A 16,369-nucleotide genomic window follows, 5' to 3' on the forward strand; every position below is an offset into this window, starting at 1 on the left:
TCTTTCTGAGAGATCATGTATTGATAAGTTTAGAATTTCTTCATAGAGAGCAAATCATTGTTCCCTTGTTACTTTCAAAATTTTTCAATTTGTCTTTATCATTATGATCTGTTGTGTGTAGTTTTCTTTTAGTTTATCCTATTTTAATTCCTTGTTCTTCTTGTATGTGTAGATTAATCATTTCATCAAATATGACCCTTTTTAAATCATTATTTCTTTTATTATTTTTTTCTGCTCTGCTCTTTCCTCTCCTGATATTTCCATTTTTTATATTTTGGTGAACGTATTGCTGTCCTATTTTTCTCTGCTGCTCTGTTCATTTTTCTTCATCATTTTTCTCTGTGTTTTCCAGACTGTATGATCTCTATTATTCTACATTCAAGTTCATTTATTCTTTCTTCTGCCAGTTAAAATATACTGTTGAACCACTCTTATGAATTTTTCATTTCGATTTTTTTTATTTATTAAGTCCAGAATTTCATCTTATCCTTAATTTTGTATTGTTAGTCTCTATTAATTAAGATATTGCCATAATACCTTCTTTTTTAAGTACGGGTTTCTTTTTTTTCAAAAGAATTATTTATTTAATTTTATTTATTAATTCATTTATTTTATTTTGACCAAAGAGAGATACACACAGAGAGAAAGAGAGAGAGAGTGAGAGAAACCACGCCCCCAAGTCTGGGGCTGGAACCATGATTGGCCATATGAGATTGTCCAGCACCTTAACCACTATGCCACCTGCTGGTCCCCAAGCATAGGTTTCGTTAATTCTTTGAACATATTTATAGTAGCCACCCTTAAATATTTGTCCAATAGTTACAACATCTGGGCCTTGTGAAATTTATTTTCTAACATCTGCCTTTTTTTCTTTTGCATAAGTTGCACTTTCCTCTTTTCTTTCTTTAGAGATTTTTTTTTCTAAAGTGTTTGTGCGCTCGCCGGTCAGAAAGAGAGAGACAGAAAGAGAAAAACAACAACAACAACAAAAAAAAAACAAACAAGAAATCACACCCCAAGGGGATGATGCTGCTGCAATCCCTTCTCCTCCATTCTCCTCTTGGGGTCTTGGGCATGCACGCACATGCACTTCGCCTGAGTTTGAAGCCATTGAGTCCAGGACTCGAACCGTGGTCAGCTATATGGGAGTCCAGCAACATAAACATTACACCATTTGTAGGTTCCTCCTCTTTCTTTCTTTATATGTCTCATAATATTTTTAACTTTCTTTCTTTCTTCTTTCTTCCTCTCTCTCTCTCTCTCTCTTTTTTCTTTCTTCTTTTTCTTTCTTCCTTTCATGTGCTAAAGAGACAAAGAGAGAGAAAGACAGGCACCAGCCTCCATAGGATCTTTATGCCATGATCTATCCCCAGCCCCAGCTAGTTATAGCCATGAATACCTGCATGTTTAGGCATACCTAGGGAGGTTTTTGGATACAAACTCAGCCTGCAACCAGGAGATGGTCTACAGAGGTCTTCTCACTGGCATTCACAAAGTTCTCTATCCCATGGTATGTCATTGACTTTTTTTAGAGAGAGGTTTTTGCTATAGGGGTATGTGTGCTTGTCAGAGAGACAGAGACAGAGAGAGAAAGCAAAAAAATCACACCCCACCCCAGGCGGGATGGCCATACTGCAATCACTTCTCCTCTATTCTCCTCTCAGGATTTTGGGTAAGCACACACATGCACCCTGCATGAGTTTCAAGTTTCCAGGACTGGGACTCAAACTGCAGTCGACTGTGTGGGAGTCCAGCAATATAACCATTACACCATCTGCTGATGGCATTGACTTTTTGAAGTCTTCCCTAGCTGTTTGGTATAATGCACCACCTTCCAAATTTGTCCAATTGCTTACTCATGCTTTGTCAATTAATTTAATTAATTACTGATGTATTTGTTTTATTTGTCCTATATGTTTTTAAGATATTGCTTTCTTTCTTTTTATCTGCTTTTGAATTTATTGAGTATTGTCCCTGTTCACTAAGAAATTAATTAATTAATTAATACTTCATTATTCTTTCTTTAAGGTTTGCCTGAGAAGTGACAATTTCTAGGGACCAGCAGTTAGCGTAATGGTTTATGTCGCTGAACTCCCATGTAGTCTACTGCGGTTCAAGTCCTGGACCCGGTGACTTATACTCACGACGGATGTGTGTGCGTGCGTGCCCAAGATCCCAAGAGGAGAATGGAGGAGAAGGGATTGCAGCGTCGCTATTCCCCCTGGGAGTGATTTCTCACTTTCTGTTTCTCTGTCCCTCTCTGTCTCTCTGGCGAGCGCACGTGCCCTATATCAGAAACCTCTCCAAATAAAAGGAAAGAAAGAAATGACAGTTTCTAGACTGTGTACATTAACAAAGCCTAAAGTAATCAATATCCATGCCAGTTTTCTATACATTCACAAGTACATTAAAATACTTGAACTTTACTTACTCTGTCCTGAATTATCCTGTGTTACTGTTTTGTTTTTCTTTTAATTCTATATTAAAAATATGACAGTTGCTTTTATAATTGTGTTTTGTTAGTGTTTATTTAAATTCACCCACTACTTCACCTTTTTTTTTATTGCTCTTCTTTTTTTGGTATTTCAGATTATTCATTTGATTTCTTTTTGTGAAATTCTGCTATGGACACACACTCCCAGGTTTTGTTGGTCTCAGAAGTTTCCTTCTTGAGAAGTATTTTCACTTGCTAAAAATTTCTAGTTTTGCAATTTTCTCTTAGCATATTAACGACATCATTACACAATCTGTTGTTCCTTCTTAGAACTAATCTGTAAATTAATTTTCACTCCATTGAAGGCAATATGTTTTGTCTTTTTTGATGCTTTCAAGATCTTTGCTTTTATGTTCCGTAATTATCCTTTGTTGTATCTGGTTTGGGGATTTTATTCCATTGGATAAGTTTGACTTTTTTTTTTTTTTTTTTTTTTTGGCACATGAGTTCACTCAAAAGACAGAGAAGGGCAAAGGAGAAAGCAGCCCCCATGAGGAATGGTCATATTACAGTCGTGTCTCCTGTTTCTCCCTCCTTTCAGGATTTTGAGCATGCATGCACATGTACCCAGTGTCTTTCTGAAGCTGCCTTTTCTGGGAATCAAACTACACCACTGGCTGTGTGGAACCCAGCTGCCTTATCCCACATGCCGTAGAGTCAGCCTTGGACTTCTTGGACTATATATATCTTGGATTATTTTTTAAAATTTCTTTCTTTCTTCCATGGTGGGGGCATCCCCCAACATATCTTGATATAATTTATTTTTAACAAATTTCTCTTCAGCTGTATCTAGTCTGTGGTGAAGACTGCCTGTCCATAGAATTTTGTTTTGCTCTCTGTTTTTGCTATAGGGCATGTGCAGTCAACAGAGACAGAGAGAGATAGAAAGAGAGGGAAAGTGAGAAATCACTTCCCATGGAGGATGTTTATGCACAGTCCCTTCTCCATTTTCCTCTTGGGATTTTGGGCATACATGCACACATGCCAGTGTGACTTTCAAGCTGCCCAGGTCGGGGACTTGAACTGCACAGTCAGTCATATGGGATCCAGCCGCCTTAACCTCCGCACCACCTGCTGGCACCTGTCCGTTAAATTTTAATTTTCAATCTTTATAGCTTTATTGTACTTCTAGAATTTATCTTATTCAATATAGCTATATTTCTTTATGATTTCCAGAGTCCTTTGTTAGGCCCAACTTTTCAAAGAATTAAAATAGTTATTTAATTCTGTTTATCATCATTTTCACCATTTTTAAATCTGCTGTAGGACATGTGCACTTACCAGCAAGAGACAGAAAGAGAGGGAAAGTGAGAAAGAAAGCTGCCAGATCCAGCACTCAAACTGTGGCCAGCCATGTAGGAGTCCAGCATCCCAACCAGCACACCACCTGCTGGCCCAAGAAGTTTCTATAATTACAGAAATGGTTATTATATGTCTTATGTCTAATAAATACACAATCTAAAGTCTTTGCTGAGTAGTTTCTGCTGTGAGATACTTTTTTCTGGTTTTGGCTTACAGTATTTTGCTTTCCTGTATGTTTACTGATTTTTTTAGTGTGATACCTCATTTTTCCTTCAAAAATGATATATTAGAACTCTTTAAAATTTACTATGAAGAGATGTTCTTCTGCAAAGCATTTGTATGTATTTATTGCCCAACTTCTAGTAGGTCAAAACAGTCTGAGTATAAGCTAAATAAATGGTAAGTTTGAGGTCAGTGGGACACCCAAATAATGCTAATGTGAATTGCAAATCTGTGAGAATCTGTGGGGGTCAATTTGTGGTGGTTATAACTTTTTGAGGATCTTTTTTTCCTGTAGTAGTACTTTTTTTTCCTTTTTCTCAGAACCAAGATATCATTTATTTCAATTCTCTAAGAGTGGAATTATGAGGTACATTTATATATGATACACATTTATACTGAAGCTGCCATAAAATAAAAATATCTAATTTTACAAGTTTGGCAAATGCCCTCAGGGCAAAAGTAGTTTCATTGGTCAGTTCACTGTTTTGTTTTCCATATATTTTGAAATTATAAATTATATTATGATTTTCTTTGATGCTTTTAGGAAAAATTTATTTTATGTTTTTCCAGATATTTTTAGTTCTTTTAAGTAGGCATAACAGTCTGTCTACCTAACTAGCCACATTATTTGAATGCTTCTTATTTCTCTATGCTATAATTTCATATTATATTTCTCCTTGGAATACCTGAATCAGAATCACCTAGAGATGTTCATTAGAAGTAGTTCAGATTCATCTGTTCAATTTTACTCATAGTGAAATATAATCTCTAGGTTGGACATGTGGTGTCTGGATTTTTATGAGATTCAAAATTTAGGTAATACTAACACATACAGAAGTTTACCTTTACATGCACTTTTTTTTTTTTTTGGAGAGGTTTATTGCTATAGGGCACGCGTGCTCGCCAGACAGACAGAGAGAGACAGAGAGATAGAAAGCGAGAAATCACCCCCCAGGGGGGATGGCCACACCACAGTCCCTTCTCCTCCGTTCTCCTCTCAGGATCTTGGGCACGCACGCACATGCGCCTGGTGTGAGTTTAAGCCACCGGGTCCAGGACTCGAACCACGGTCGAGTATGTGGGAGTCCAGCGACATAGCCATTATGCTAACTGCTGGTCCCTACATGCACTTTTAAATTGTATATCTAGTATTTTTATTGTAGCAACCTGAGATCTAAATTTATCATTTACTATACTTATCCTACCACCATATGTTGAATAATTCATTATTTTCACATCTATTTGACTTGACAAATTTTATAGTAAACTGTGTGTATGTATGTATGTGTGACTCTATTTCTAGTCTTTCTGTTTTGTTTCTTTGAGCTGCCTGTTCCTTGTACAATACCATACTATTTTAATTATTATAGTTTTGTGATGTATTTTATTGCATAATAATACATAATCTTCCTTACTTTTTCTTTTATTTTTATTCAGTAAAAATATTTAAAACATTGCTATAGTGCATTATTTTCTTTCTTAAACAATCTTCAATAATTTTGTAGAATTAAATTGCTTCTATAGTTTTGAAAAAGAACTTTCAGCCTTATTTGGTACTATACTTTTTTCATATGGACCAAGGAAGCCTTTTAGATTGAAGTACTTAATGCTTATTTTACTTGACTTTCCCCAACCAATTTTGTATTTTAATCTTAGTACTTAGCATGGTCACTTTTCTTGTAGATCTCTTTATTTCTGTCCTTTGAAATTGAAGTCCAGATGCTAACTTTCTCTACAGATCCTTTACTAATACTCCCAGGCTCAAGGGAATTTTACTTGTTATCTTTGATAGCACTTACTGACTATACTACTTATTTTTACTTGGTGAATCCTATAGAATCACAGACTGTGAGAGCTACCTGAGGAGATCATATTGTGTATATATGTCATCTTATGAATGAGAAAATGATCCTATAAAATGGGAATGACTTGTTCATGGTCTCCCATGATTCAACTGCTGAAGTAAACTCAGGATATATTTCTTGTATTTTATATTTCTTTTCATTACCATTGTCTGCTGTACCATTATTCCATATTATTTCGACTTTATTTTAATTTTTCATGCCTAATTGGGTTTTTGGTTTGTTTTTGACTAATTGAAAGTGCTTCAATGGCAGCTCCATTCTACACATTTTTTATACAACTAATTAACCTAATATTGTGCTTTGTGCTTATTAGGCATCTAAATCAATATTAATAAATGTTGGTAAAAAAACAAGTCATTCATTAGCCAGATGTCAAATAGAGGCTACTTCCTTGTGGGTGCCTGTTATAACTGTATAGAAAGTGGCATCTAGTGGTTGGTGTGTGTATTACATTGCTTGTTGTTTGTTTTGTTTAACCCAGGAGTACCAGTTCATTTTCATAACTCAGGTGGAATAAATAGAATATCACTTAAATGTTTTAATTGAATTCAAACAAATTTATCTATAATTCCCAACTGTTGTAAGAGTGATCACTCTATAGGATAAATACATGTCAACTAAAAAGAAAAATAAAAAGACAAAATTACTGTTTTTTTAAAGAGATTTTTGCTATAGGGCATGTGTGCTCACCAGAGAGACAGAGAGTGACAGAGAGACAGAAAGCGAGAATCACCCCCCAGGGGGGATGGTCATGCCACGATCCCTTCTCCTCCATTCTCCTCTCGGGATCTTGGGCACACACGCACACGTGCCCGGCATGAGTTTTAAGTTGCCGGGTCCAAAACTTGAACTGCAGTCAAGCACATGGGAGTACAGCAACGTAACCATTATGCTATCTGTTGGTCCTGAAATTACTATTTTTAAAGAAAAATAGTTCTTTAGTTACTTGAACAATGACATACAAAAGTATTTAAGGTTTTGTCTTTTTTTTTTTTTTGAGAGATTTTCACTGTAGGGCGTGTGCGTTCGCCAGACAGACAGAGACATAGAGACAGAAAGCGAGAAATCACCCCCCAGGGGGGATGGTCACGCCGCAATCCCTTCTCCTCCATTCTCCTCTCGGGATCTTGGGCACGCACGCACACGCGCCCGGCGTGAGTTTTAAGCCACCGGGTCCGGGACACGAACCGCGGTCGACTACGTGGGAGTCCAGCGACATAGCCATTACGCTAACTGCTGGTTCCCTTAAGGTTTTGCCTTTTTATAAATTATATTATGAGGGTTAGTGTTGGTTGCTGAAAAGTCAAAAATATAATTACAAAGAAAAATTATATAGTATCTCTTTTATAGTCATGAAATTCTATTAAGTTTCTGCTTTGCTTTATTCTCAGGACCCTAATTAGTATATATAAGTGGATGATTTCTCAATAAAGGATGAAAATGGAATGTTCCACCTTCCTCTATGTACAACATCAAAAACCCATGCACCTGTAGTCACATACAAAATGCAGACATACATTGCAAAGTGAAATGTTAATTATCCTTACATTAACAACCTTTTTGGGATTATTGCTACCCTTTACCCTTCCATTAATGCATATAATTGAATGTTGACAATATGCATAATCTCTTTCATTGAGTATGTTTATTGACAGTTGTTATCTTTTGCTTTTTATCGTTGGGTGCATGTGCTTGTCATAGGGAGACAGAGACAGTGAGAAAGAAAGTGAGAAATCACCCCCCCCCCAGGGGGACAGCCAGGCTGCAGTCCCTTTCTCCACCATTCTTCTCCTGGAATTTTGGGCACACACGCACATGCACCCAGTGTAATTTTCAAGCACCAGGTTCAGGACTTGAACCACAGTCAGCCATGTGGGAGTCCAGCACTTAACCACTACACCATCTGCTAGCCACAACAGTTATCCTATGAATTTTTAAATCAGTATCATTTTCTTTTTTTTTTGGAGAAGTTTTTGCTATAGGGCACATGTGCTTGCCCGAAAGACAGAGAAACAGAAAGTGTGAAATCATCCCCCGGGGGGATGACCATGTTGCAATCCCTTCTCCTCTATTCTCCTCTTGGGATCTTGGGCACACATGCACATGCACCTGGCGTGAGTTTAAGCCACTGGGTCTGGGACGTGAAGCATGGTTGACTGACTACATGGGAGTCCAGTGATAGCCATTATGCCAACTGCTGGTCCCAAGTATGTTCTGTACCAGTATCTTCCAAATTTTTTAAGTTCATAGTTTGGAATCTAGAATTTATAAATGTAAAATAAGAATAGAATCTATTTTAAATTAATCTGGCACATTGTAATTTTTCTTGCATATGGGTTTATATTTTCCATTAGAGAATGAGGATGTACTGTGTATCTTTATCTGCACCTCACATAACATAGTGACTGGCACATAACAGACAATCAGGTATTTGTTGACTTAATTATATATTTTGGGGACCAGAATTTAGCATAATGGCTATGTGGCTGAACTCCCATGTAGTCGACCGCAGTTTGAGTCCCAGACCCAGTGGCTTAAATTCACTCCAGGCATGTGTGCATGTGTGCCCAAGATCCCAAGAGGGGAATGGAGGAGAAGGGATTGTGGCGTGGCCATCCCCCCTGGGGAGTGATTTCTCGATTTCTATCTCTCTGTCTCTCTCTGTCTTTCTGGCAAGTGCACATGCCCTATAGCAAAAACCTCTCCAAAAAAAAATTATATATTTTGTAGAGTACTGCATTTTATTGATCTTCCTATCTCTTGTGCCTAGTAAGTTTTCTGACCTCTCATAATTGTCAATTCATGTTTGATGAATAAGTCTGAATAAACCTATTTTATCTGTAATGTAGTTAATGTATAATACTAAAATCAGAGTGTATAACCTAATCAACTGTGTATAATAAATAGTGGCTATACAACAGATTTTCAGCTTTAAATATCAGGTGCATAGTTTTTACTGGAACAGCATCCTGCAGTGTGAGTGAGAGATTTTGCTAACCTCAAGCCATTCATTTGCTCTTTATAATGAAGGAAAAGGAGTTTCAGCATCAGAGTGGCTTCTAGTTGTGCTGAGGGTCAGTACTTTGGTAAGAATTTAGGGAAAGTACTCTGGTAGAGACTAGAATAAAGAAAAGCATGACCTATTGGGCAGGAGGCTAAGATAATTTTTAAGTCATAAGTTCTTGAGATTGAGCATTGATAAACATTATTTGGTGTTTACATCACGTGAAGGTTTTAATAAGTCAATGTGTTATTTATATGATGAAAAGCATGCTATCTTCTCGTATGTAAATACTAAGCTATCTACAAATGTTAACCAAATTACTGTTTATTTTTCTAAACATTTCAGTTTCTTGCCAGAGTAAAAGATAGTTCTGGATGACAGAAGTCATCTACTATCTTCCTGTTCCCTGTAACTTCCTATTTTAGAGAAAGATATTTTTCTGGTTTCTTAAACCTCAGTTCCTAATATGAGTGGATGAGCTTGTTAGTAGTGCCCATTCAGAACATTAAGATTGTGGGAACATTGGTAGTAAAGCTTAGAGTTGTTACTCACTTACTATTAGTAATGGAAAAAGGGTAAAGGAAAGAAAGGTGGTAAAGTTTTATAGTTTTATGGAGACCAGCATTTAGAGTAATGGCCATGTTGCTGGACTCCCATGTAGTTGACCGCGGTTCAAGTCCCGGACCCAGTGGCTTAAACTCACACCAGGTGCGTGTGCGTGCGTGCTCAAGATCCCGAGAGGAGAATGGAGAAGGGATTGTGGCATGGCCATCCCTCCTGGAGGGTGATTTCTCACTTTCTGTCTCTCTGTCTCTGTCTTTCTGGTGAGCGCACGTGCCCTATAGCAAAAACCTCTCCAAAAAAAAAAAAAAAGACAGTTTTATGTATTTTATGCTCCATAGTTGCTCATGAATGCAGAGAAGCAAGGAACTAGGCATCCTTGACCAGTTGCCACTGTCATTGCTAACACAGATTGAGAGGCAATTTCTTACAAGTGATGATAGGAGAAAAAAATGCTTTTAAGAGCTTCGACAAGTGGCAAATCAAATTATATTGAAGCTTTATGAATTTCTTTTCATTTTAGCAGTTTTATAAAATGTATTTCACTTTAAAATTATGAAAATTATATTTGTTTATTGTGAAAATTCAAACAGAAATGTAGATAATGAAAGATAAAAGCTTCTGCAAAGGTAATTATTGTTTAAAATTTGGTGTATATGCTTGCAGATACTTTTCTGATATTTCCCCCTCTTTCTCTTCTTTATAGGCTTTCTTTTGGATGTTCTCCAGGATCGAAGTGTGACTGTCGTGGTATAAAAGGGGAAAAGGTAAGATCTGAAATGGACCTTTGCAAACTTATGAAAACCATTAACATATTGTTTTCAATATGTTTTTTTAAAAGTTTAAAAGCAGGATTTCTATCTCAACACTTAAGGAAAATGAATTCTACTATGCAATTTATTAGATGATTTCTACTATACTGCTTATTTTAGAGTGCTTATAAGGATTAGACTATGTATTAGGGATCAGCAATCGTTTTCTGTAAAAGGCCATGTAGTAATTATTTTAGGCTTTGTGGGCCAAATAAAGTCATTGTCACATATTCTTCTCTCCTTTTTTTTTCCTTTTTATGAAACAGGGCTTTAAAAGTGATCCAAAAAATTTCTTAGCTCTTGGACCATACAAAATAAGCCTCTGACTGCACTTGGCCTGAGAGCTGTAATCTGCCAAATCCTGATCAGTCTTACTGAAGTCACTAACTTAATAGGCAAAAAGAGGAGGAAAAACACTCCACAAGGAAACTAACCATTTATCAACTACTAATCTGTGCTGAATACTATGTTAGGCAATTTAATACATTTTTATCTAGTCCATGCAGGTTCATGGTCGGTCAGTGTCCATTTTTATCTTATTTTTCCTACAGTAGCACCTCCTGTTGCATAGATATGATGATTACAAAGTAAGTATTTATCGGAATTAAATGGCATAAATACCTAGCCACCATTAGTCAGTGACTGATACTGATATCAGGAAATTAAAAAAGGATAGTGAATTATAGCTTAAAGAGAATCATACTAAGAGGGAATTATACTCTAGTCTCCTCTTTGGGGTGCGCTCTCTCTCTCTCTCTCTTATATCTTTTTTTTTTCCTAAGAGATTTTTGCTTTAGGGCATGTGCACTTGTCAGAGAAAGATAGACAGAGACAGTGAGGGGGAAAGTGAGATATCACCTCTCCGGGGAATGGCCACACACCACAATCCCTTCTCCTCCAGTCTCCTCCCAGGATCTTTGGTACTCACACATGCATGCCCAGCGTGAGCTTCAGGGCACCAAGTCCGGGATTTGAACTGCAGTCGGCCATGTGGGAGTGCAGCAATGTAACAACTATGCCATCGGCTGGTCCCTCAATAAATATTGTTGAATTAATGAATGTTATTATGTATGAAAATGTTTGGGACCATAGGGTATTTTCCACTTATGGATATAGAAGTTTCACTGGAAAATTAAAAATCCTTAAATGTCCTGCAGCGGGGCTGGCAGGTGGCAAGAAGGTGAAGGCTCTGGATTCCCACTAGGTTGACCACAGTTCTGGATCTCTTGGCTTGAGAATTATGCTCGGCAGGTGTGCATGCATACGAAAATCCTGAGAGGAGAATGACGGAGAAGGGATTGTGGCATGACCATCCCTCCGGGGGGTAATTTCTCACTTTCCGTCTCTCTGTCCCTTGTCTCTTTACAGCCAGCCAGCACATGTGCCCTATGGCAAAATTCTAAAAGAAAAAAAAAAAAGTCCTGGAGCAAAGAAACCTATTTGTGTATTTGTTTTGTAATGGTATATTTCCGAGTGATTTTTTCCTTAGCGTGTGTGCACTTGCCAGAGGGAGAGAGACAGAGATAGTGGGAGGGAAAGTGACACATCACCCCACAGTGGGTATGGCCATACCACAATCCCTTTTCCTCCCATCACCTCCTGAGATCTTGGGCACACATGCACGCATGCTGGGTGTGTTTCAAGCCATTTGACCTTGTAGTTCACTTTCTTATTAATACATTTATTAATTAACTGAGTAGTGTTCTCTTGAGCACTTATTTGAGTGACATTATTTAAAGGAGAGCAAATTTAAAGTAAAGGTACTTTCTGTAATGACAGATAAAACAAGAATTTCAGATAATAATGGAGTGACTTGGGACCAGCAGTTAGCATAATGACTATGTCACCGGACTCCCACGTAGTTGACCGCGGTTCGCGTCCCGGACCCGGTGGCTTAAAACTCACGCCGGGCACATGTGCGTGCATGCCCAAGATCCCAAGAGGAGAATGGAGGAGAAGGGATTGCAGTGTGGCCATCCCCCCTGGGGGGTGATTTCTTGCTTTCTGTCTCTCTGTTTCTCTCTATCTGTCTGGCGAGTGCACGTGCCCTATAGCAGAAACCTCTCCAAAACTAAAAAATAAAAATAAATAAATAATGGAGTGACTTTTCTCAGATTAACTCTGATAAAATGAACTGTAAGGAAGATTAGGGGCCAGATGTGGTGCAGTGGTAACACAACAGCACCCACTTTTGAAATGTCCCAGAACCTCCCTGAGCATGCCAGGCACACGTGTGTGTGATCCAGACCTACTGAGTTGGGGTCGATGGTGGCATGAAGCCCTTGTTGAGAGTATCTCTCTCTCTCTCTTCCCCCCCACCTCTCTTTCATGAAAGACAAATTAAGAATAAAAAAGGGAAAGAAGAAACAGTTGACCAGATAGCTAAATAGCAGAATAGAAACAACAGAATAAAGGTCAGTGAACTTAAAGCTGAATCAGGAGAGGTGATCCAATCTGAAGAACACAGAGGAAAAAAAATGAAAAAGAGTGAATAAGGCCTCAGTGAACTGTGTGATAATATCAAATGTTCTAATAAAAATGTAAATGGAGTGCAGTTGCATTACAAGAGAGAAAGAACAGGAGACTAAAAAGAATACTGAATGATGGAGTAGTAATAATAGCAAGAGTTCTCCGAAGTCGGTGAAAAATACCAAGATATGAGGGAACATCAAAGTTTGTAGAAAAATAAAGTATGAATTTACTCTGTGCAAAAATTTTTGAAGCTGTGCATAGTTTTTTTTTGTAATAGTAATTTTCCATTAACTTTTTAAAAAGAATTAATTATTTAATTCCATTTTTTGTTATTATTTTTCAATTTGACCAGACAGATACAGAGAGAGAGTGAGAAAGCAAGGAAGCAAGCCGCCAGGTCCGGGACTTGAACTGTGTTTGGCCATGTGGGAATCCAGCACCTTTACCACTGTGCCACCTGCTGGACCTCCATTAACTTTTTGAAGAGTTTCTTTTTTAAAGAAATTCAGCACACCTCAACTGGAGAAAAAAAAAGAAAGGTTTATCATAATGAAACAATGGACACCAAAAATAGTAACAGAGATTAAATGAAAACTTTGAAAGAAGCTAGAAAAATATTCCCTTTATATATGTTGAAATGGTATGAATGATGACAGAAAGATTGAATAATGTACAACAATGTAAAAACATTAGAGTTGGAAAAAAATCTACAAATAGTTACTATGTACAATAAAAAATATACTTCAAAAATAAAGGCAGATTTATGATATTTTCTGATAATAAAGTAGAGAATTTGTCACCAGCATATCTCCACTGAAAGAGAAAAAAAAAAGAAACTTCTTCAGGCTGAAGGGAAAGGTCACTAGATGGAAGTGTATATTTATAGGAAAGAATGAAAAGCACTAGAAATGGTATATAAGTGGGTAATAATATAAAAGATTATATCCTTCTACCTCTATTATATTAAACATAAAAATTGTTTAAAGCATGAAAAATGGAACTTCAAAATAAGTGAATCCCAAACTTAATTTAAAGAGATAGACCAATCCACAATCACAGTTTTAGATTTTAACACACTCTCTCTGTCATTGACAGAATGAGAAAAAAGCAAATCAGTAGTCATAGTTGATTGACATATAAACAGCCCTATATCCAAAAAAGATAGAATATAATTTTTTCAAAAGTACATGGAATTTTCACCAGTGTAGACTATATGATAGACCACAAAATCAAACTCTGTGAATAATAAAAGACTTTTGCAAATGTCAATTTATTATTTGACTGCAACAGAATGAATAAGAAATTCATAACAGAAAGGGAGAATATCTCCAATTATTTAAAATTAGAAAGCACTGTTCTAAATAACTGAAGGATCAAGGTTAGAAACTATTTCTAATTATACAGTGTTTAAAAACAACATACTGAAAATTGTGGGATGGAGTTAAAGCAGGCATTAGGTTGGAAATAGCTTTTTTAAATTTTATTTTATTTATTTATTATTTATTTTTATTTACATTTAATCACATATATCTTTACAGTGTACAACACTTTCATTTTCCAGCATGAATATCATGCATATCAGTCAAAACAAAGACATTACTATATACATTATCATCTGCAAAGAGCTAGGAAATAGCTTTAAATACCTATGCTAGGAAAAAGAGATTTAAAGTCAGTGATTTAAGTTTCCCAGTTTCATTTTTCTGCGAATAGATATCCAGTTCTTTGAGCACCATTTGCTAAAGAGATTTTTTATCTACTGCATTGTCTTATATACTTTATCAAAGATCACTCGACTCTATGATTAAGGGTTTATTTCTGCATTCTCTGTTTTGTTCCATTGATTCTATGTATCTATTTTTGTGCCAGTACCATGCTATTTAATTATCACTTCTTAGTAATACACTTTAAAGTTGGGTAGTGAGATGACAATTACTACTTTACTCTCAGGTAATTTGATTTGAATTGTATTGAATATGTAAATTAATTTGAATAGGACTGACATTTTGATTATATTGATTGTTTCAATCCAAGGGCAGGGGATGTCCTTCCTTTTTCAATATCATACTCAATATCTATTTTCAGTTTTTCATAGATTTCCTTGTAAAGTTCTTTCACTACTTTAGTTATATTTACTCCTAGGCATCTTATTTGTTTTGTGGCTATTATAAACGTAATTGCTTTCTTCAATTCTGCCTCAGTCTGTTCATCACTGATGTATAAAAATGCTGTATATTTTTGTATACCGACTTTGTATTCTGCAATTTTACTGAATTAATTTATCACTTCCGAGAGTTTTTTTCATGGATTCCTTTGGATTTTCTAGGTATATAATCATAACATCTGCAGTTAGGAACAGTTTATCTGCTTCTTTTCCTATCTGAATGCTTTTTATTTTGCTTGCTTGTCTGATTGCATTGGCTCGGACTTCCAATACTATGTTAGAAATGAGTGGAGAGACTGGGCAACTTTGCCTTTTTCCAGTTTTTAGTGGGAAGGCTTTTAGCTTTTCACCATTCAGTATGATGTTTACAGTAGGTCTGTCATATATGGCTTTATTATATTGAAGAATGTCCCTTCTATGATAGTTTTCCTTGATCATGAAGGGATGTTGGATTTTACCAAATGCTATTATGCATCAATTAATATAATCATATGATTTCTGTCTTTTTTTTATATTACATTTAATCACATATATCTTTACAGTGTATAACATTTTCAGATCATTGCAATGAGCTCAGTGCAGAGGGTGCCAACAGGCAGCGTGTGTCCTCACAATGGCCCATACTGCTGGTGGTGGCCTGGGGAGTACCCAGGTGTTAATTGTGCATGAAAGCCTCTTTAGGAGTTGCTAGTTTTATCCTTAAAGTTACTTTCTGTGGAGAAACATCAGGTTACTGAGTTTACTCCCCCCTCAAAGTATCAGTTAATCAAGTGTTATAGGGGCATGATAAATAAGCCCTTGGTGACAGAGGAGAATAGAGAAGGGATTGCAGCCTGGCCATCTACCCTGGGGGGTGTTAGGTGTTGTTTTGTACATATATATGTTAGAGAATTATTTTATTTAACTTAATTTATTTATTTATTTAAATTTGACTAGAGAGGGACAGAGCGAGTGAGAAGAGGGAGAGGGAAAGTGAGAAAGCAAGCCACCAGGTCAGAGACTTGAACCATGGTCAACCGTGTGAGAGTCCCATGCCCTTTACCACCATGCCACCTTCCAGCCCCATAACATTTCTTTTTCCAGCACAATTACCATGGATATCAGTCAAGACAAAGATGTTACTATCCACATCAGCAGCAGCAAATAGCTTTTCACTTATTTTTTTAGATTATTATTATTATTATATTTTAAAACATTCAATCACTATCCATCATTTTGCTTGTAAAGAGAATTTACCTAACATGAAATATTTCTCAGACCAGTCCAGTTGAGGATATTATACATGTTAGGGTAATAAACCATTTCCATGTCCCAGAAATATCATGCCTCTCTATTTCTTCTTCTGCTTTCCTTCTCTATACTATTCCCTCTCCCCCTTCCCCCTGTTCCACATTGTTTTCAGCATCCACAACAATTTTCACTGCTTTTATGCCCTCCAATATTTCAATCTCTACCATAAAGTGCAGATAGTTG

At 36.6% G+C, this 16,369-nt stretch overlaps 1 protein-coding gene across 1 annotated transcript in view; it reads left to right on the plus strand.

Annotated features, from left to right (window-relative positions):
• Window positions 1-16,369, plus strand: part of COL4A5 (collagen type IV alpha 5 chain) — a 229,320-nt gene that overhangs the window by 36,870 nt on the left and 176,081 nt on the right. Inside the window, exon 3 of the mRNA XM_014585694.2 lies at window positions 10,155-10,215. Within this exon, the coding sequence (XP_014441180.1) occupies window positions 10,155-10,215 (61 nt within the window). The remainder of the gene's footprint in view (window positions 1-10,154; window positions 10,216-16,369) is intronic.

The sequence above is a fragment of the Tupaia chinensis genome, unplaced genomic scaffold (assembly GCF_000334495.1).
Source record: "Tupaia chinensis unplaced genomic scaffold, TupChi_1.0 Scaffold000082_1, whole genome shotgun sequence".
In the NCBI taxonomy this organism is placed as follows: domain Eukaryota; kingdom Metazoa; phylum Chordata; class Mammalia; order Scandentia; family Tupaiidae; genus Tupaia; species Tupaia belangeri.